The sequence below is a fragment of the Molossus molossus genome, unplaced genomic scaffold (assembly GCF_014108415.1).
Source record: "Molossus molossus isolate mMolMol1 unplaced genomic scaffold, mMolMol1.p scaffold_m16_p_15, whole genome shotgun sequence".
Taxonomy (NCBI): domain Eukaryota; kingdom Metazoa; phylum Chordata; class Mammalia; order Chiroptera; family Molossidae; genus Molossus; species Molossus molossus.
This window is the reverse complement of record NW_023425350.1, coordinates 18,629,963-18,650,233: the sequence shown is the minus strand read 5'-3', so window position 1 is coordinate 18,650,233 and position 20,271 is coordinate 18,629,963. Positions and strand designations below refer to the sequence as shown.

Sequence of the window (20,271 nt, the reverse complement as noted above, 5' to 3'; positions counted from 1 at the left end):
CAGTCTTCCATCGGCTCCCAGCCAGTCCTCTCCAGACTCACAGATCCGTCTGTATCCTGAAGGAAACTAGGGCTTCTTTGTTGCCACTGTAGCTCCTTGTCCCCAGCCTTTATGGCATTCCCAACATCCCCTTATTAATCATTAGATGTAATGCTTACTTCCATTCTGACTGCGATTCTCCAGATGTAGGGCTCTAACCCATGACTGTTTCTAATAATGATGATCTCTTGAGAGAAGATTGTTATCATGAGGGGGGCAGGTCATCCGGGGCCCTCAAGGGACTCCCTTACATTTGGGGATCTCCTCGGAGGTACCTAAACATGTACAAGGTCCCACAGAGTAGATTCTCTAACTACAAAACCAGAGTTCTCCCCTCATCGTCACTTTGCCTCCCAGGGATCTGCCCGCTCATCCTGCTGGGTCCTGACCTAGCAGCCCTCAGGGCTGTACTTACATGACGCAGTGTTCTTCATTCTCTGTGCTCATCCTAACAGCTCACAGGAGCTGGGCCTCTGCAGAGTGAAGAGCAACTTTGGAGGAGAGCTGACACATTTCCAGGTGAACATCTTTCTCCTCCTGAGCTCCTGTGGAGTGAACCCCATGGGCAGGCACTGCTGTGTTTGCTCCTCACTTTATCCCCCACACAGAAGACACTCATGAAAGTTGTGCACGGCAGATGAGCGCAGAAGGCTTCCAGGGATGGGGCTCGCTCATCAGGCCTAATTCAATTAAGTATTTATGAACCTGGTACAGCACTGAGTTCTAGACCCCTTCTGGGCATGTTTACCTATTCCTGGTCTGTTTAAAATGCACCTAACAGAGATCTTCCACTCGCTACTGTCTCTCATCCATAATGCAGTTAGTCTCGGTTAATATTAGCTGTAACTTTCATTTCGAACTTAAAAAACTAAATGCATCAAAAACCCTAGGGCACTTTAGGATTGTACTCTGTGGGGAGGTTTCCCGCTAGTCCTAAGCCCCCCCAGTGGGAGAGGAAGATCAGTAGTTGTCAGGAGATTCCAGCTAAGATTACTTCTTGATTTTATTTAAGCCAGACATTGAATGTCATCTTGTAATAACGTAAGTGTCTATAAATAATTGAAATCCGGTTCTTTGTATCATTATTGCCTTTAAACAGACTTGTGATAAAACTGGTCTTTGGACAACATTTTGAATTTGCTTTCAAAGTCATTCAGAAACTCTACAGGATGACAAGTTTTATAAAATGCAGAATGTCAAAAAAACAAAAACAAAAGAAGGCAGGTTTACCTCCTGCGTGACACAGAGGGCATTGCGCTTATTCTTGGGGGAGTTCACCTCCTGCGTGACACAGAGGGCATTGCGCTTATTCTCGGGGGAGTTCACCTCCTGCGTGACACAGAGGGCATTGCATTTATTCTCGGGGGAGTTCACCTCCTGCGTGACACAGAGGGCATTGCGTTTATTCTCAGGGGAGTTCACCTCCGCGTGACACAGAGGGCATTGCGCTTATTCTCGGGAGTTCACCTCCTGCGTGACACAGAGGGCATTGCGTTCAGCTCTGGGGAGTTCACCTCCTGCGTGACACAGAGGGCAGTGCCATCCTGCGTGACACAGAGGGCATTGCGCTTATTCTCGGGGAGTTCACCTCCTGCGTGACACAGAGGGCATTGCGTTCAAGCTCTGGGGAGTTCACCTCCTGCGTGACACAGAGGGCATTGCATTTATGCTCTGGGGAGTTCACCTCCTGTGTGACACAGAGGGCATTGCGTTTATTCTCTGGGGAGTTCACCTCCTGCGTGACACAGAGGGCATTGCGCTTATTCTCGGGGAGTTCACCTCCTGTGTGACACAGAGGGCATTGCGCTTATTCTCGGGGAGTTCACCTCCTGCGTGACACAGAGGGCATTGCGTTTATGCTCGGGGAGTTCACCTCCTGCGTGACACAGAGGGCATTGCGTTTATGCTCGGGGAGTGTCCAGGAGGAAGCGCAGGCTGAGAGGAGAGTCACCGGAGCTTACCTCGCTGGCATTGGCCACTGCTTGGCCCTGATGCACCTACTTCCTCTCCCCGGGCCCCGTCTTTCTCATCTGTGACATTAGGGTGGAGTGGCATTCTGTCTTGCAGCAAAGGAGTCGCTCTGGAGGATTCCCAAGGTCCCTTTCAAACTCTCCCTGTCACCTAGAACCCTCATGATTTCCCTTCTTGAGAGGGGAGAGGACCCAAAGCATTGGCCAGACATTGCCCGGAGGCTTGACGGGGTGCCCACTTCAGCACCGAGATTGCTACTGATTCGCTTGACTGGCGGTTGCTGGACTGAGTGCAGGCAATTTCAGAGCCTCTTCATCTTCCTGTTTCCTTTCGCTGAGCCGGAATTAGAGACCCACCTGCCCCACCCTCGCCTCTGCGAGCCTGGTCTCCTGCAGGTGCTGGAGGTGATACACATGCAGATCCTAGTAAGACCTGCAGAAAACAGAGACATAATGCTGTGTTTAGGTAGGCTCATTGCCACAAAGCGTGCCCTGAGGGCTCACTCCAGGGCACAGAGGTTGAGGGCTCACCCTAGGCCACTGCAGAGCAAACTAAAGGCCAAGACTCCTGTCTCCTGAAGGATGTCTGTGGGCTCAACCGGACCACTCCATGAACCACATTGGCCACCAGGCTCAGCGGTGATAAATCCACACCCCTCAGCTTCCTGCCATGAAAGACATTTTAAGAAATGTTAACAACTTCATTAATTTTAAGGCCTCAAACCTGGGCAGAGAAATTTGACTGGGAAATTGCCGCCTGAAGGGGTCATTCTTCAGACAGCGAGAAGTAACCAGGCCTCAGCAAGTGGGTGTGGGCACTGGCGTGGGGACGTCCTTGCTGGCCGTCTGCGCCTGCGTTCCGGGAGGAGCCGTGGGCGAGAGTGGGCATCGGAGCCTGACACGGGCGTCGAGAGGGACAGCGGCAGGCCAGCTGTCCAGTCCTGAACTGAGGGCTGCTTTCTTTCCACCCGTGTTTTATGAGAAGAGAGGAAGCAGAGAAGAGTTAGTAAAGATTTACTCACCCCAGCCTGTAGTTATCTGCTTGAGAAAAAAGTTTGACCTACCTTTTGAAGTCTCCCTATATTTCTTCTCATTTGCATTGGGGCCTTTTATGTTGTGTGAAATATATTCTCTTCAGTGGCATTTGGTATCAGATTTCAGTTCTTTCTTGTCTTGAATGACAGGAGCCTGCTAATTTCCTCATCGGCAAGCGGAGAGCCACACATCCATCCCCCCAGGCTTTGAAGGAGGCAGGATATCTGAAGAAGGACTGTCTCCTTTTATCATCAGCTCGAGGCCTTAAGATTTATTTATAGGCTTGACTGCAAGGATTGGGCTCTAACTCCTCCCTGATGAAAATCTGCTCCATCTAGTAGCTCCAGGTGCTAAGAGACTCAGGCCACTGGGGGTTGATGACTCACTGGGGCCCCGAGTCCTGAGCCACAGAACAGGATGGTTCCTGCCCAACTGTAATTCCTGTGTGCCCACTCTGGGTGTGGGAAGAATCCAATCAACATTTTAAAAAAGTGTGATACTTTATAAAACTCTTTCATACCCCCTTTTCTCACTCGTTATGAGATTGTGGTGGGCGGATATTATTTTACGTAACATTTGTATGGAAATGGGAATTGAGGGCCAGAGAAGAGTATTCGTGTGCTCCCAAAATATGGAGCAGGTAGACAGTTAGAAGAGACTGAACCCAGATTTTCTGACTCCAAGCTGAGTGCTCTTTCTGCCACATCACAAGTTAATTCAAAGATCAAGTCCCCTCCTAGGAGAGGGCTCTCATTTCCTAGACAACCTGCTGCTTGGACTGAATGACAAGTCTGATAGTCAAGATTGGGCAGCTGTAGGACCAAGAATTGATGTCCCTAAATTAAGACGGTCCCAGGCAGGTGAAGTAATTCACCTCTTCCTAAACATTGATATAGGCCCCCCAGGACCGTGGTCCATCTTGGCTTCCCTCCATAGACTACAGTCCCTGTTATTAGTTTAATTGTGCCCCACCCAAAGATAGAAACCCTACTACCTGCGAATGTGATCTTACTTGGAAACAGGGTCTCTGCAGATGCAATCAAGTTGAGTCTCTACTGGATTAGAGGGAGCCCTATTTCAGCAGAACTGGCATCCTTATAATAAGAATAAACAGACAAAGACACACAGGATGAGCACCGTGTAAAGATGGAGGCAGTGGTTGGGGTGATGCATCTGCAAACCGAGGATTGCTGCGGTCACCACAGGCTACGAGAATGGCGTGGGGCAGATTCTCCCCGAGAGCTGTCAGAGAGCACGGCCCCCACGATGCCCCGGTTTTGGACTTCTGGAATCCAGAACTGTGAGAACGAATTTCTGTTGGTGTGAGCCCCTCCGTTTGTAGCACTTTGCTGTGACAGCGCTAATAAACTAACACAATTCTTCACCCTCCCAGTCCTCCAATATCAGGACATTAACTCCTGGAAAAGAATAATGCTGCTCAACACCCCAACATCAGGGCATAACAAAGTCATTGTTGGATTTTAAATAAAAGTTCTGTCCAACTTTGTCCGCTTCCAAGCCCATGGGACCATCCGATTTAGGGACTGGTGATTTTGGAAAGAAAGAAAAATTAGACTTTTTAATTACTTTCCCTGCTGCTGCTACCATCAACACCAGTCCTGTTAATATATCAATTTCTTTGATTGAAGAGACTGGGTAATTAAATATATTTCTCCCTCAAAAAAAAAAAAAAAATCAACCTACCACTGAATGAAAAATTGAAAACCGAAGACTCTCCAGCCCCACATAGGACTTGCTTCGCAGCCCTGGCAGGAACTCAGTTGGGCACGTTTCTGAATTTACATATTTAAAGGGGCTGCCCTGATCAGCCATTCCACCCTCAGAGCAGTGGGAGCAGCTCCCAGCTCCCCGTGGACCGCTGTCAGGGCCGAAAGCTCTCTCGCCAATTCTTCTGCCCTGATAGGCCAGGTCTTTTTGTGTTCTCTTCCCATTCCCGCTCCACTGAGCTGGAAAGTCAAGTTCTTCCCTCGTCCGTGTCTCTGTATTTTTATCTACAGCACGGTAAGCAAAGGCCCTCTGGATGCGTTCCCCCTAAAGCCTGAGTCCCAAAGGGGACAGCAAGGCAGCAGTCATACAAGACCAAGAGTTGGGAACATCTGTCATGCTGAGGACCACTGCCTGCTGGGAGTCAGTGAACTCAGTGCATGGAAATTAAATAAAAAGCAGTTGGCTCAGGTGTTTCAAGGAGAGACTTCTTTAAAATGCTCCACTTAACCATATCTCTTACCTTTAAAATGAAGACACATGGATCCACTCAATAAACAGCAACAGTATATCTCTATGTTAGTGGCAGATTGAGTGAAAAGAAGCCGAAAGGAAACAACTCAGATTAAAATATAATAAATGGCTAACCGGCTGGCACAAGGACAAGAAAAGCAAGTCAAAAGAGTTGCATTTAGAACTGTCAGAGCCAGAGAGGGAAGAGCACTGGCAAAGGGAAAGAAAGAGAGAAACCGAAAGCGAGAGAGACAGACAGACAGGTGTGGAAGGGATCACCCAGGGCCGTTCCCTGCTCGCCTGGTCTCAGCCTTCACACGGGGCAGAAGACTCCCGAGTGCTGGCCTGGGTTTGCCCTCTCGCCTGAGGATCATTTTTGTATCCCTGCCTACATGCCCTGTTTCTCCCGTGGTGTGTCTCTGAACCCACGTAGAGTGGGAGGATGGGCATAAACATTCTTTGAGCGGGAAGGTCTGCCTGGTTCTCCAGGCACGGCAGTGCTGAGACAAGGATTTCTGGAGGACGAGGCCGACTTGCCTGCTCTATGACAAGTGCAGTTGCAGAGGCGTGTTCCAAGCTCCCTGAAACACAGGAGGGGCTGGTCCTGCAGAAGACATTCTGGAGGCTGGAACACTTGAGCTGGGCCTTGGACCCCAGGGACCCTGAGATCGGTGAGAAGCACGGTCGAAGCAGAGGGAATGAGTGCACCGTTGATGGGATTTAAGAAACAACACTAGGGTATTATCAGCCCCCTCTTGAAATCCGAGAAGTTTTTGATTTGTACAGGGAGTGGTTATTTCCTGAACATCCTGAATTCTCCGAGAATCCCATTGGATGTTGCCCATTCTCACAAAACCTGGGGCTTCCCTGATGTGTCTTTTCAACCAAATCACTTTCCTAGTTTGTATTTTATCCCACTCATGGCCCAACTATAAATTAGGTCACCTGATAAAGCAATCATGGATGAGTCTAATTTACCTAAATGAAAGGCAGAGATGTTAAATGTCACATCTTACTATCTATCTATCATCTATCTATCATCTATCCATCCGTCTGTCTATCTATCTATCTATCTATCTATCTATCTATCTATCTGTCATTCATCCACTCATCCAGTGAGGGATTACAATTTGCCAAGCTCTTTCCCCTGCTCCTCACAGGGATTCTAACCTAGTTCACTTTTCTCACAGGTCTAAGATGGTCCCAAACATCTATCTGGAAGGGGCTTTTTAAATATTTATTGTATGGTTGTTTTGTATGTGTGTGCAGTACCCCTGGGTCTGAGGAACCGTCTAACCTAATAGGAAGCTTTGCTTGGGAAATAAGGCTTTTTGGTTTTAGCAAAGACATAGTATGCCTGTTGATTTTAGTAGAGCTTCTTGTCAGAAACCACAGAGTGAGCATTTGCCGCCAGTGGCTGGTGGCCACATTAACCCCAAATTATAATAGCCTGCAAGGTCGTAGACCTCACTTTCCCCGTTTTACACCAAGGACGCTTGTATGATGTCTTTCCACAGCACTTGACGTGTCTGATGCCACCGTTCTCCTCATACCTTACTTACTCATGGCCCTGAAGCATCGTGATTCCTAGACCGTAAGCTCTTAGAGGTCCAGGGATCCACAGCGTGTTCCATTTTGCATCCCTGGTACTTAATCCAGTGTTTTGTCCTTGGTTGGGGGTCTTAATAAATATATACTCGCTGAAATTGCAACATTCGCTGCACCGTCCAGGGGCAAACTAGGAATATACACAGGTCTGGATCTTTTCAACCCCCGAGGAACTCTTTTTTTAAAGGAGAGGGTGTTCTCAATAGCTCTCTATTCCTAAAGTCATGCTTATAGGTTTCAGGGAATACCTAAGTCTAAAGGGAGAACAGTACCTGGGCTGGATGTCCTGGTTTAGAATGAAAAACTGTGACTTTAACTTCTTTGGGAAGGCTTATTTTATCTCTTAATCTAAAAACGCACATTCAGTAGACATGCGTGAACCGAGGAGTTTTTGTTTTGACAGCTTTGGGACATCTGCGGTGTCATATACAAAGCATTTCCAACCAGACTGGAAAGACGCGTGTCCAAAACATATGCAGGGAAATGACTGATCAAGAGTGAGAAAAATGAGAGGAAATCCTCTTAAAATAAAATGTTTCATCAAGAGCAACCTTGGATGCAACACTTTATATCAGAAGAGACCTCAGATTAATAGGACTTTAACTAGCCTATTTGAGGGGATGACTAGAATAATTTGGTCTATGAGAAATTCATAGAAATTGTGAGCTGTCAGGACCCAAAGCAGCCTGGTCAAATAGCGTCATCTTACAAATGAGAAAATTAGGCATAGAGAGGTCAGTGTCTGCCTAGGGCTGGTGGCAAAGCTGAGATCAAACCCAGGCCATGTGTTTGGCAGAGACCACATGTAACCCTCCACAGCAGAGGCACAGGCAGTGGTCCATAGTCTCTCCGTACTTGGACTACAAAGCATTTGCTCACATGTCACTCCTGTCTATAGCTTTACCCATCTGATCACTTCAGTTCCTCAAGTCTTCGCCAGCCCAGTGGGTTAGTGCTGTCTGGAGGGTGTCATCAGTATAATGTCAATACCCTGGTATGAATGGGCCCATGACCAGGCTCAGTCTAGTTGCCTTATCATCACCTGGGGAGCTTCTTAAAAATAAGATTCTAGGATCTGGAGACTGTAGGACTAAGTTTGGGAACCACGGGTCTTTCATTCAACTCTTCATTACCTATTTAAGTCTCCTTTGTAACATCCAACCCAGTGGCATTCTGGACTCTGTTTGAAAGCAAAGCGCAGAACAGTGGGGAAAAAACTTACATTGGGGGTCTAAGATGTGGAATTCATTCCCAGCTCTGATTCTTGCGAGTTATTTATTACCTGTAGCCAGGAAATGACTGTTTTGATACTGTTTGTCATCCCAAACTGGGAATGTTCATGATTCCTCATTGGCAGCGTCACTGTGGGACTATGAGGACAGAGCACAGGTGCCTTCTGGGGAGTGATGAGAATCGTTGCAGTAAGAGGCCAGCAGCCTGCATGTTGATGGCATGGCTCTATTTGCTGGGAGGTTTTCCTTTAAACTCTGTAAGTCCCTAGTTTTGCCCTTTGCAGCCTAAAAGCACTTTACCTTTAACCATAATACCACCCAAGCTAGAATGCAACCCTGTGCAGTCTAGCTTCAAAACTTATATAACTATGCAAAAATAAGCAATACTAGTTCCCCACCTGCCTGGAACAACCTTATCTCTTCCTTTCTTCTTTACAAACTTCCTGGCTAAACCTCTAGAAATCCTTCCACTCTCCAAAATGCAGCCCCAAAGCTGTCCCCTCCACACGCCCATGGCCCTGCGAGGCAGTACATATCTTGTGTTCTCTGTCCCACGGCCTCACTGTGTCCTCTTACTGTAAGTCAAGTGTGAGGAAGTCCTTCTCCTCCCCTGGACTGGGAGTTCCCAAGGGCACAGGGTCCACGCTGGGGCAACCTGGGCCCTGCTTGTTTTTGAGATTGGCATTAGAAGAGAGCTCCACATTCTCCTCCCGCCTCCAGCAGAGCCTCGGTAGCAGAGGTGGGAGAGTCCGTGGGAAGGGCCATTCCGCACGTTCGGAGCTGGAGGCCATCTCTGACCAGCAGCCTCCTCGGGTTGTTGTGGATGCCACATTACCCAGAGCTGTCTGCCAGCCTTCTGGCTTCAGGAATGATCTCGTTTGCATGGATGTCATGCTGAGCAGTACACGTACTACTAAAGTTTCCATCATGCCCTCTGGAGCCTGCTTCATTCTGTTAGAGACCCCACGTTGGTGGTCGCGTCCATGAGGCTCCCTGGGAACAAAGGCAGACAGCTGGACCGGCAGTTCTCCACCCTCTTACTTCTGCAGAAATCGGGCTGTTCCACGTTGGCCAAGTCACTTCGCCCTCCTAAGCGTCCATGTCTCCATCTGTGAAACGAGGAGGCTGGGCTAGTGACTTCGGAATGCCGACACTTTTCATTCTTTTTCAATTTTCTGTTCTGGGATGAAGAGCAAAGTCCCATTTGTTTTTTCTGGATCATTGCTGTGGCCACAGACAAGAGCAGTGAGAACTGAGCTCCTGGTGCGTATCTCCACCACGTGGGCATGCGTGCCATCTCGCCTCTTCGGAGGCTCTGTTTGTGTAATTGATTCATTGAAGGAGGCTTGGCCCCTCTTCACTGCAGCTCGATTATAAGTGAGCTAAACAGATGTCTTGAATTGGCTGATTGGTTCCCACGTGCATTCAAGGGAGCAAGCTGGTGGGAAGTGAATGATTTCGGTTCTAGGGCCCTGTGACAGATGACTAGTGGTTGTGCGAGGGGCAGGCGGGGGCCAGGTTTGGTACTTAGTTTTATGAAGCGAGTGGCCAGATGTTGATGGCAGCTGGTGAATTGATATCCAAGGTGACTGGTAGGCTAAGCGCCCCTTTGAGAGATGGCCTGGAAAGGGAGAAGTGGAAGCCCCTAATTATTCAAGCCTGGGTTGGAAATCAGGACTCTTGGGATTCTGCTTACTAACTGGCTAGAGCCAAGTGAGAGAGCTTTTTTGCCTTCTACCCAAAAGGTGAAATTATCTTCGAATGGTGGGGATGGAAGAGACCAGGACTGGAAGCCAGTTCTCCTCATTCAAGGTCTAGTGTGACTGCACGGCCAAGGGGACGCTTGATGCACACGCCAGAAAGCAAAGATGGAGTAAGGGTTCTCGGCAAGGTTTGACATGGCCAGAGCGTTCCGCCTTCCGAGCTGGGCACACAGCCTGTGACTCACCTCCGCATGGCCGCCCCTGGAGCCACCAGTGACGAGTGGCCACAGTGACGAGTGCCATCATTTCATGACGAACTGTGTACGAGTCACTGCACTAGGTGCTTGATGTCCAAACCGCACTTAATCTTCCTCACGATTCACCGAGGTGGTCCCTACTTCAATCCCATTTTACAGATGAAAAAGTGAGGCACAGAAGATTTAAATAATTTGCCCTGAGATACGCATCTAGTAGAGTGGCAGAGCCGAGCCTTCATCTTAAGCAGCCTGACTCCATGCGGCCTCTGTGCTCCTCATTACTCCCCAGACACCCGGGTGTCCCCTGAAGTTTGCATATGAAACAGAGCAAGGGAGGGGGTCACCTGTCCTAGGCCCCATATCCCTGAGTCCTCCAAGGTTAAGTCAGTTCAGCTTATCCCTCAGTTCTTAGTGGTAAATCTGAGGCTCAGGGAGACCAAGGTGGTAAGAACATCCATACACAGCATCTCACCGTTAACAAAGCATTTCCACACTCATTCCGTTATTTGGTCAGCACAGCACACGTTATCTTTATCGGCATCATGATTGTGATAAGTATCTCAGGTCTATACACAGAAAACCAAGACTTGAGAGGTTAAATGAATTGCCCAAAAGCACAGGCTGATTGGCCCAGAGTTGGAAGTTTCCAGGAATTCTGTCGTGTTCTTTCTCCTTCGCTCCTACACCACTGCTGCCACCGCCGCCCCATTCTCGTCGTCTTCTGGCCTGTGCACAGACCTGCTCTGATCTTTCTCCTTCGCTCCTACGTCACTGCTGCCACCCCCACCCCATTCTCGTCGTCTTCTGGCCTGTGCACAGACCTGCCCTCTAGCAGGGAGCTTCCAGCAGCCGTCACAGACAGCTTGTCGGCGGGAGAGCACCTCTAGAATGAGAGTCCAGAAGGCCTGATTGGAGATCATTTGAGCCATCTTGTTACCGGGAGATATTTGCAACCTAGCCATGTAAGTTTTCGCTAGCTTATTCCAGAAAAGCAATCTCTAGATTTTTGAGAGTTTTCCTAATTCTTCAAGGTATTATTTGTTTGTTACCCACAGCTTTGCATAATAATAACAACAACAACAACCACACACATCACAGGGTTAGGAAATGAATATTATTACCAATTTTGCAACCCACCCACTGTGCATCCTTGGACGACCTCCATCATGTCTCTGGGCCTCAATTTCCCAAGGCCAGATGGCTCTCAAGGTTCTTCCTGACCCTGAAAGTCAACGATGGGGAAGTTCTGGAGAATCACTCCTGAAAAACAGACCCCGCCTCACGCCTGAGGATCGGCGGCAGCCTGGGAAGCTCCCTTGAGCTGGATACAGGCTTTAAGGACTGACGGTGTTTTGAGAATGCTGATTTCTAGGACTGTATAATGAACCATAGCTTCAAATACGGAGCTCTATTACATGACCTCAGACAACTGTATAATCCACCTTTGAGAGACTTGCCACATGTGCAGAGCACTTCATGTGCTTCTTTGTTGAATACGTGCATCGGGCTCATCACGAGTACACGGGCATTGGTATATGCCAGCCACGAAGCAGCCGAGCCACGAAATGTGCCCATAAGCTGAGCCTGAGGAAGTGAGAGCTGATGATTTAGTGACTGATGATCAGCCGAGCCCAGGCCTGGTGCTGCCTGGCGAGGGTGGCATTCGTCAAGGTCTCCACAGCCTGCAGAAATGCCCTCCCCACGGTGTGCTAGGGGCTCTCTGACCAGCCGCATGACCCTGGGAATGTTTTTTTTTACTTGTCTGGGGTTTTTTGGTTTTTGTTTTTCATTTGTCTAATGGGAGAGATGAAATGTAATTTCAAGTTTTAACAGCCTCTGACTGTGTATATCACCTAAAGGTAGACATGCCAACCTTCCCGTGGTATAACAAAATACTCAGGAATGGTCTTCTGCCATCGTTTGCAATGCCCTGCATAGATATCAGTTCTCATGGTAAACACAGAAGTGTGTCCGTTGAAGGCATGACTGTGAATTCTGAGTCAGCCAATGTGCACTGGAATTTCTCCATTCCAAGCACGTACATGGTCTCGTTGAGTCCTCCCAACAATTCTGAGAAATTAATCTTATCACTAAGATGACTGAGGCTGATAGTGAGGGAGAGCGCACCCCCATACCTCACAGCTGAAAGGTGACAGAATTGGATTCAAATTTTAGTCTTGTGCTCTGTCCCTGAGAAAGAACCATGATGATATTAAGGCCACTTAATGAATGACGCAAGTGGGCACAGATACGTGGGAAAAGGTCGCGGGGCTGGGTGGTACCATACGGGCCACCATTTCACAGGCAAGGAGTGTCAGGCCCGGCGTCAAGGCCCTCTGCATCATGAGCATCAGGTCAGGTAACTAGAGACAGGAAAATAACCCCAAGCCAATATCACAGTCGCGTTGACATATTTTAAATGAGCAGCAAACCTGATAACTGTTTTCAGATGCAGATCCCATGGCCAAGTATTCAGTTAGATAAACTCTGTCTGGAGCCCCTGATGGCCATTGAAACCTTGCACACCACACCCTCAGTTCCCTCTGCCGGGACCCCTCGCCTTACCCAAGAGGCAGAGCAGGTACCTGGAAGATGCCAGGAAACCTAGATGAAAACCTTGAGCCCTGAGCCTTACTGCACGTGTAGTCTTGGCTTCCTGAGTCATATGCCCACTGGGGTTAAGACTTGCATCTTGGAAATGTGTACTCTGACTCACTCCTCACTAGAGCGTCCCAGTTCAACTTTATAAAGGTCGTGTCAGGTCCTTTAAGGAGAGCTCAGATGCTCTGGCTGTGTCCTGCCTCCAGCCGGGTTCAGTGCCTGTCCTGCCTCGTTGCAGATCTCAACCCCTATTGGTGCCTGTGGCTTTGAACGGGGGGAGCGATTTCTGCTACCATTTTGATTCATAATTCCCTGTTTGCAGATACTGACTTCAAGGCCTCAGGTGTCCCAAGGAGGAAGCAAATCAGTCACTTCCTATCTTGGTGTGACTTGATCTGATCCCAAGCTTGATTTCTGAAACACTTGTAGTAAGAGGCAAAATGAAACAGGGTGAAGTATCCATGGGATTGATGAACATGGTTCTCTTTTTCTATTACAGATTTTTATTCTGTAATATTTTCTTCCACCCCTTGTTATAGGCTGAAACTGAGTGACATTAACCAGTCGATTCCTGTAACCTGCCCCAGGTCAGCTGCTCTTAGGGACCCTGCCACTCTATGGTCCTCTGGAAATCGGTCAGCCTTTGAATGAGTATCTTAAAAACCAAAGGAGGCTGCTTGTGCCTTAGTGTTTTGACTAAGGTGACTGAAGAAACTAGTGGGAGGTCTCTGGGATTCCAGGGTCAAGATCAAGAAGGCACAGTAGGCCTTGACGCGGGAGTTTTCTGAGCCTGAGGTCAATCCGGAAACAAAGAACTGTTGGATTCTCAAAGCCCACCCGAGGGAAGATCTGAGTGTTCAAGTACGCCACGGCTCCCGCTGTCCTGTGGTGATGGACAGGACCTTCCACGCAGCCTCCTCCACGTGGCTCAGGTGGGAAGGCCCCGCTCCGCCTGAGCCGCCAGGCACAGGCCCTCGGCATGGCACTTTGGCAGTCGCACCCAGATCTCCGCCCTGAGACTCAGTGTCAGAGCGGGTGGTCACTGCCACTTCTCCGCAACCAAGGGCATTGATGAGGGGCTGGGCATCTCCCTGGGCAGGGCTACCCCAGGATCTTCTGATCAGTTACCTTAACAGTTTTCTGAGTGACTCCGCTTTATACTAGGACAATGTCTTGAAGCTAATTACTAATGAATTCAGTTTTTGAAATGTAACTAGTACCCTAGAAGGATTCAGAATATAGGTACAAACTGATAAAGATGCATGAAAACACACACACACACACATTCACATTCGCCCTGGAACAGTCATCCGTGAAGCTTACCTGAACTTTCCTTCTTAATTCTTTGAGAATTTTGAGATAAACCAAGTCCCCATTGAGTGTGATGCCCACGCAGCCTCCTTCCCTGGGGAATCTACTTCTAGGGGTGGCACCAAGCCCTCATGTGGAGGAAGACAGAGTGAAAGTGACTGACTGACAGTCTGCAGGCCCAGAATGAGCCCCGTAGAATAAGTGACTGTCATAGAAGGCGGGCACCGCAGAGGGTGCATGCTCTGTTTCTTTCATTGTCGAATGCACCATAGACAGAGGGAGGGGAAGGGGCTGCTGAGGCCCTCGGCTGCGGTGTGCAGGACCGAGCCTGGGACTGTCCCACTGCCCTGCCAGGACCTCTCCCTTCACAGCGCTTCGCTCTCAGCAGCGAACTGTTTCCAGGAGGTTCCATGACCTTATCTTTCTTTCATGATGGAAGTGACTTGCTTTTATGATGGGAGTGACTAGAAGCTGGGTGGTTGTGACTTCAACTATGTGATCAGCAGGTTCTGGGAAGCGTGTCCTTGTTCTCATTGCGTTTGTTCAATGGTTCGATTCTCCTGGGTCCCAATGAGTACATAAAGTAGGGCTGAGACCTCTGGATTCTTCTGGAGTCACAGCTCTGCAGATTGGGCCTGACACAGAGGAAATATCTCTGTCCCCTGAGGGTGGTGCAGAAGCCTTTGCAGATCTGAAGAGGTCGCAGACTTTGGGTCTAGTAACCGAAATAGAACAGTGGATTGAGGTGGGTTTTTTTTTCTTATGAATCATCCTTTATTTCAGCGTTTCCTTTATCCCCACGTCTGATCCATCATCAAGCTCGTCACCGCCTGCACTGCTGCTCCTTAAGGGGGTTGCGATGTTGAAGCCGCGTAGGTGCGATTAAAAACGCCTGCATCCCGCACTACCCCGCCCAGGTCACATTCTGGTTCTGCCTCGGGGAAGGCCTCTGGTCTTTGGACAAGTAGAATAAACTTTCAGAGCCTCAGTTTTCTCATCTGCAGAGAGAAGATGTCATTCACTTCGCACTGCTTTTCAACAGATGAAATGTAGGGACATAAGGAAAGACCTAGCATGGTCCCTGGCAGAGCTGGCACTGAGTGGATGTCATTTCCCCAGCCTCCCGTGCATGCGCACCTGCCTCTGACATCGGCTTGCTTAAGGCCCTTGATCCCTCTGACGCCCGTCTGCAGGACAGACTGCACAGTCCCTGCCTCTCAGGGACTGAGTCAGCCCAGGGTTAAGGAGAGAGATTGAAGAAGCACCCGAGATCTAGAACCTCAAAAGAGACCCAAGGAAAATGAGATTTAACCTGGTGTTTTAGAACAAACACACCCCAGGCTTTATTGTACAAAAGGCACCGCGGCTAGCTCAGGAGGATAAAAGCCCATCTCGGTGTTTTATGAGAAATTAAAGCAGAATGTAGGGAAGCCCAGTTTAACATCACCCAAAATGAGCAGTCATGGTAGCTCCATTTCTACTTAAAGCCAAGGGGTGCCGCTCTGACAGCTGAAGTGAGGCTGCCTGGGAGCTAGAATTTCGAAAGGAACCCATTTGATAATTGGAGAGTCTGCCTAGCTTGTTTCGCCAGGGAGGGTCTGGTGCAAGCACAGCCAATTATTAGACTCTTCGGAGTCCAAAGACCCCAGGATTGATGATACTCGATGCGATTGTATATTCCATTGCCTGTTCATCGAATATGCACGTGAGACACATCGACCAGGCAGTGTCTGAGAATACACCTCTGTCCCAAATAGAAATAGGATGACTTTCATCGGAGGAAAAAAATAAGAGGGGATGGGCCACAGGAGCTGAAGCTTTGGGAAAGGTACCGATAGTTGCCGATGTGGTTTGGGGGTGGCCAGTAACTCTCGCTCCCATCTTCTGATTTGATTATTCCCTAACGGGGATGGGTCTTTTTGACTCTTCCCAGGAGAGTCACATTTAGTGGTCACACCCTTCGCTATGAGGAAAATTTTTGTGTTGCAGAGTACAAAAGGTTGGACCGGTTTTCTCCTTGCGTTCTGCTGTCCAAACCAAACGCCTGGCAAGAAAGTCTTGAGGATCAAGGCAGCCTACAACTCACGGATACCAATTCACAGCGGCAGCTCAGCCCCCAGAGGCAGGTAGAGAGTCTTCAAGGCGGATGAAATATGTAGGCAGCAAGTGTTATGTCAACTCAGACAAGGCTAGCTCTGCCCGTCTCAGCTGCCATTATAAAGGTGAATTGTCTGAATCGTGACAGGGCGAGCGGTATTAACCTTAGGACCAGAAGAATGGCAGCTTCTGGGGAGCAGCTGGTGCATAAATCTCCACTGGCTGGGAAGCAGAAAGATACTTAATAGAAGTGTAATTGAAGAATTTTTTTCTCTCCGCCCCTAATCTTAGATAGTCTGTCTGGTGTCAGTGGGAAGTATTTTTACTCCCACACAGGGCCAGGGCCAGCTACCTGAGGGTATGGGAATCCAGTGACCGGCTGCCTAGACTTGGCCCTGCTTCTCTGCATTCTGAAATCCTCAGCATCAGACTCATCTCATCCTGGAGAAGAAGACAGCGGGAGCCCAGAACCAGCTATGAAAATGCACAGTGATAATTGGGACTTAACACCCATTAGCACCACCACACAGATTGATTTATCAAGTTAGTTATAGCCCTTCTGAGAGCAAGGATTTGGGACCTTTGTTTATTTATTTATTTATTTATTTATTTATTTATTTATTTTCTTTATTGGTTTTAGAGAGAGAAGAAGGGAGAGTGAGAGAGATGTAAACATTGATGAGAGAGAACATCGATTGGCCGCCTCCTGCATGCCCCCCACTAGGGATTTGGCCCACAACCTGGGCATGTGCCCTGACCGGGATTGAACCGGCAACCTCTTGGTGCATAGGTCGATGCTCAACCACTGAGCCACACTGGCTGGGCGAATTTGGAACCTTTAAAACGTCACACCAGCCCTGGCCGGTTTGGCTCAGCGGTTAGAGCATCGGCCTGCGGTCCTGAGAGACCCGGGTTCGGTTCCCGCTAAGGGCACGCACCTCGGTTGCAGTTTGTCCCCAGCCCTGGTTGGGTCGTGAGGGTGGCAACCTCTCGATGTGTCCCTTTCACGTCGATGTTTTCCTCTCTCTCCCTCCCACTCTATCTGAACAAAAAGTGAAAAAATGTCCTCAGGTGAGGATAAAAAATAAATAAATAAAACGTCACACCAATGTGGAGCTTTAGACAGCAGCTAGTCTAGGTCTCATTTTGAGGAACGTGAGGCCCGGGGTGGGGAGGGGTTAAGTGGCTTATTCAAGGTGACCAGCAAATCATTGGCCGAGCTGGACCTGGAGCCCAAGTTTCACTGGGTTCTTGTTTCTAGAATGATCTTGTCTAAACCCCTTGTTTTGCAGTTGAGGGCACCAAGTTCCATACATGAGGAGAGACTGACCGAGCCTGGACACCACCAAATTCCCCCGAATTTCTAGTCCAGTGGTTCGTCTTTTACATCACATTCTTCTCTCTTCACATCCCATGCTGGGGGAGATAATGAAGTAAAAGGTGGATGAATCATTTGCATTTTGGCACATATTTTATGGACGCATCAGCTAGCACTGAGAGCCCACCAGGTATAAAGTACTCCGCCCACTTGGGGTGATGCACATTGAGTAAGAAAGGGAAAGAGAAGGCGAGTGCATCCTAGAAGCAGGGCGAACGTGGAACGATGTGGACATAAGGATGATTCTCCCCCAAAGAAGCCCAGGGAAAATAATAAAACACCCCAGGGCATGGCCTCTTTCTGCCCCTCTTCTCTCTCTTCTTGCCAGTGACCTTCCGCAGTCCCTCCTCGAGAGAGAACAAACCTGGAGTAGCTGGCATAGCCTTGGCATCTTTGGAGAGGCATCGAGGGGGAGACAGTAGGGCTGGCCAGCAGGGCTGTGAGTAAGCCTCGCGTTCCCATTGGCTCTCCCTTCTCAGATAGGCAGGACCTGAGCATCGGCAAGGAACTAGGCTCAGGTATATAGATCACGCATTGTCCTATTCTTACAGCAAACCCCAGGAGGAGATATTATCACCATGTGCAGGTGTGGAAATTTGAGGCCAGAGAGGTTCATTTTATTTCCCAGAGTCACCCAGCTGGTGAACGGCAGAGCCAGACTTAGATTCAGACCTATGTGGTCGCAAAGCCAGGCTCTGCCCATGTGACCTCAGGCCCTGTCCATGTCATCAGGTGGCCTCCTAGGATGCAGAGCTTCTCATGGTTCAACCTGTTAGGTCTTTTTTTTACCTGCCTTCTCTGAGAACACCTCCCATAATCTGAGTCTTACAAAAAACACCTTTTTCTCTCTTAGCTCCCTTTTCACCAATATGGAGCCCAGCCACCTGTAAAGGTGACAGCTTGTCACCTCGGGTTAGGGTGAAGATTTGTGCGGGACAAAGGCCAGCCTCCCGGCGTGGAGGAGTAGCTGTGGGGCTCGGAGGTCATGGGTGGGAAGCACTTAGCTCCACTGACCCATGGCTGTCTTGCAGGTCTGGAGTGCAGCTTTGACTTCCCCTGCGAACTGGAGTATTCCCCTCCGCTGCATGACCTCAGGAACCAGAGCTGGTCCTGGCGCCGCGTCCCCTCGGAGGAGGCCTCCCAGATGGACCTGCTGGATGGGCCGGAGGCGGAGCATTCCAAGGAGATGCCCAGAGGTAAGGGCAGAGGCCACCGCAAAGTGTTTGGATGGGCAAGGACAGGGCTGGGGTGTCAGATTCTGTTTGAAATGTTAAGGTTTCCCCACGCCCGCTCTATTCCATTTCCTTTGAAATCTGCTTTTAAAATCTGCGCCTGTGCATGTCTTCTTGGGCCAAGCAAGGAAGGGCAGGATGCAAGTCCAATTTCAAGGTCAGTCCCACCCTTTACTCTCTTTCCAAGTGAAGGAAACAGTGTTTCATAACTCTCATTCAGATTTCCCAATGTAAGGTGTAGGAGGACGTGCTGACCTGTTTATTCATCTGGAACAGGGTTGCCAGATAAAATACAAGACATGCAGTTAAACTTGAGCAACAAATGATATTTTTTGTATCTCATGCAATAGTTGAGACATACTTATACTTTAAAAATGATTCCAATTTGGAGAAACATCTGTCACAAAAATAAATTAATAAAAACAATTTTAAAATAAAATAAAAATATATTAGCTTTCTAAAAAAAAATTATTGCGATTATACTAAAAATTTTTTTAATTTAATTGAGTATCCTGTACTTTTATTTGATAAATCTGGCGATCTTAATTTGGAAGGTATTGGGTAACTGTTCAGTGTTACTTTCAAAGCCATTAATGGATATTCAGCCTTCTTATTAGCTTTGCAAGGTGCTTCTAATAGTCCTGAGCTGTTTAGGAATATCCCCTTCCGAATGATCATGGACTGGAAAGGGTAGACTCTGGATAAGTAGCAGGTGCTTGTTAAATAGTTGCTGAGATTTTACAGAGAGATCTGAAGGTGCTAAGCCCTGCTCCTGCCTTCAGGCCTCTCTCAGGCACGCCTTAGAACTTCGAATTCCTCGGACCCAGAAAACTGCTGACTCAGCCTATGTTTGCGGCTTAAATAGTAACTGACATGATACTTCCAGTTTGCAGAGCCTTTTCACCTACACTGTCTCCCTGGATTCATGAAGGAGACAGGGAGGATGAGAATGTCAGGGCTCAGAGGGAGGAAGTGACTTGTCCGCGTGGGTCCAGGTCTGCGTGTCTGCTGTGACGGGTCCTAGACACGGACACTTTCTACCACACCGTGTTCTTCTTCGTAGTAAACATGGCAAGAGCCTGCCCGGGCCCATGTCTGGGGGTGATTATCTCACTGGGGCTCTGACAGGTACAGGGCTTAGGGAAGCTCACGGGGGTTATTGGAGGTGGCACAAAAGTAACTAATGCTCTCCGGCTCCTCCATCAGCCTTGAACCCTGCAGTGAGAGACCTTTATTTCCACCCGGTCTCCCAGGCTGACCTTTCCTTTCTTTTATGACTCTTGAAATGGCCTGACCTTGATTTATATTTTACGCTGCTTTCGCCTGGTTATTGATGTGTCTTGCAGGGGGCAGGGGGTGTGTTTGCGTGGAGGTGAGAGGCTCTTCACCCAATCGTGCGTCCGAATCTTCTGAGGAAGTTATAAAAAATACTGTATCAGCCCCACAGCCTGAGACTCTTGATTAAACAGATCTGAGATGGAGTCTAGAAATCTGTATTTTTACATTTTTATTACAAAATTTTGCATGTTCAAAAAAGTAGATTAAACATATATGCATGGATTAAAGTTAC

At 48.6% G+C, this 20,271-nt stretch overlaps 1 protein-coding gene across 1 annotated transcript in view; it reads left to right on the top strand.

Moving 5' to 3' along the window:
- ALK (ALK receptor tyrosine kinase) overlaps positions 1-20,271 on the top strand; it is a 594,344-nt gene that overhangs the window by 175,129 nt on the left and 398,944 nt on the right. Inside the window, exon 3 of the mRNA XM_036262276.1 lies at positions 18,501-18,665. Coding sequence (XP_036118169.1) covers positions 18,501-18,665 — 165 coding nt within the window. The remainder of the gene's footprint in view (positions 1-18,500; positions 18,666-20,271) is intronic.